The sequence below is a fragment of the Loa loa genome (genome assembly GCF_000183805.2).
Source record: "Loa loa unplaced genomic scaffold supercont3.356, whole genome shotgun sequence".
Classification (NCBI taxonomy): Eukaryota; Metazoa; Nematoda; class Chromadorea; order Rhabditida; family Onchocercidae; genus Loa; species Loa loa.
The window spans coordinates 10,112-12,498 of NW_018108536.1; the positions used below are offsets into that span (position 1 = coordinate 10,112).

A 2,387-nucleotide genomic window follows, 5' to 3' on the forward strand; every position below is an offset into this window, starting at 1 on the left:
GATAGAATTAAGTAGATCAAAAAACCGTGATAAAGTTGAATAGATCAAATCATGATAAATAGATCGAAAAAATTGTGAATAGAGTTAAGTAGATCAAAAAACCGTGATAAAGCTAAATAGATCAAAAAATCATGATGATGCAAAAAGATCAAAAAATCATGATAAATAGATAAATCATGATAAATAGATCAGAAAATCACGATAACAAAACGGATGGAAAAAAAATGAATAAATAAATAAATAATGATAAAAAAAAATTTTAACACCATGTATGAAAAATGATTTTCAAAACAACATACCTCAAATTCTTTGCGTAGAATTGGCCCAGCGCTTGCAATGTATAATTTATGAGCATCATCCATTACTAGCTGAACCGGTTTTCGTTTAACCTATTAAAAAAAAAAAATGTTAAATTCAAATTTTTTGAAACATTTTTTTTAATATTTCTCTTCCTTTCTTTTTTTTTTGCTTACTATTTTTAATACTAGAAATAACATACTATAAAATAATTTCTTAAAAACAATTTTTAAAGTTAAATTAAATTATTTTGATTTCATTTTTTTTTTTTTAAAAAAGTATATGTACGAAAATTAATCAAATAATCTTCCAAAAACAAATTATGTCACACAAGTGTTGAAATTTTTCATTTGGTTTTTTTTTTTTAATGATGGAAAGAAAACTTTTCGAATTAATTTCAATCATTTAATTGTACCCAAAATTTCAATCAGCCATGTCTTCATTACAATTCCAATAACATAAAATTGGAAATCAAAAAAAAAAATATTTCAGTAAAACAACAAAAATATTCAAAATAATATCAATAAAATAATTTGGAAATCAATAAAGCACTATATATAGCATAGACTAAAAAATTCGCAAATTTTTTGAACCGGAAAAAAACCACTTACTTGTCTGACTAATATAAATAGCATAAACCGGAATAATAGGAAAAATAGTTTGAACCGGAAGGAAAAAAAAATCCACTTACTTGTCTGGTTGCAAAACGTATACATCGAAAATACAATATGACATTATCTTCTTGAATTTCTAATGCAAATTTTGCCCAATTTTTTGTAAATTCCGGTACCAAAAATGATGCTAACGCTTTGGTTTCCGTTTCTTTACTTGAATCCGTATAAAGTAATGTAATATTTGTTTGATTGTCACCTTCAAAAAATATAAATGACTTTATTTTAAAAAATAATTTAATTAAAAACAAAAAAAAAACGAAAGAAAATGAAATATTGTTAATTAATTTCCAAATAAAAAATATCAGTAATGATGAAATGTAATATCTATTATTGTATTATATATTCTGATAATAAATTTGTTTACTTTATTATTACTATTATTATTATTTTTTTTAAAATGATTTTTGCTAAAAAGTTTAAAATATAAAATTAAAAATTTAACCAATTATTGAAAGAATTATAGTTCCGCCTTTTCTTTTTTTTCCACTGTCACATAAACGACATAATTTGAATATAAATTTTTAAACAAAAAAAAAGAAGAAAAATTTTTGAATATATTAAAAAAGTTGTAAAATTTGAACCGGCAGATTCGAGTAAAACACCAAGATCAACAACTGTATCAAGTGGATTAACAACAGCAAACAAATATCCTCCTTGACGATCATCCGGTCGAATTACTGCTGTAAATGCAAAATTTCGAAAAAATTTTCGCGGAAGATACTGTCGATATGGTACAACAATTTCGACACCACGCTGTAAATGAGAAATTTTTATTGAAAAATTAATTTGTAAAAAATTTTATTACCGTAAGAATATACTGGAAATAAAATTTTCAAATCTTTTATTCTCAATTTTAATTGGCCAAATTCATTTAATTAATTGAAATTAAGATAATAACAATTCTTTTATGTTTCTTTCATATTTCCCTACGTTTTATTCATTTTTTTTTCATTTATTATCTCAAAATGTTTAAATTATATGTTTAGAAAAATTGAAAACGCAAAATTTCATAATTCTAAAATATTGAATTCTTAATTAGGATTAATTAAAAATTAGGCATTTTAATTTCAAATAACCAAATTTTTGATTTGGAATTTTTTCAAAAAAATTATTAATAACGAAATATCTAAAATATAAAATTTTACAAAGTATTAAATTCAAATAATATTTTGGAACTTTTTTAAATTACCTTAATTCCAACAGCAGGAAAACCTTCGAGACCTTTAGCTTTGTAAAGCTCGATACGATCATTTAATAAACTTTTTACTGGCACCAAAAGATCAATATCTGATTCAGAATCTAAAATTATGCAATAAATAAAAAACTTTATTATTTCGTAATTTATGATTTCTTTTTTTTTTTTTTGAAAAATCATTTGTCTTGAAAATCAAAAAAAGCTATCAATCTTAATTTTTC

The 2,387-nt window shown here is 22.4% G+C and overlaps 1 protein-coding gene across 1 annotated transcript; it reads right to left on the reverse strand.

Annotated features, from left to right (window-relative positions):
• Positions 1 to 299: 299 nt before the first annotated feature.
• LOAG_14684 (hypothetical protein) lies at positions 300 to 2,346 on the reverse strand (the record flags this gene model as incomplete). Its single annotated transcript, XM_020448842.1, has 4 exons — positions 300 to 389; positions 989 to 1,167; positions 1,553 to 1,724; positions 2,161 to 2,346. Coding segments are annotated over 4 exons (627 nt in total), but the record flags the coding sequence as incomplete, so codon positions are not given.
• Between the last annotated feature and the right edge of the window lie 41 nt (positions 2,347 to 2,387).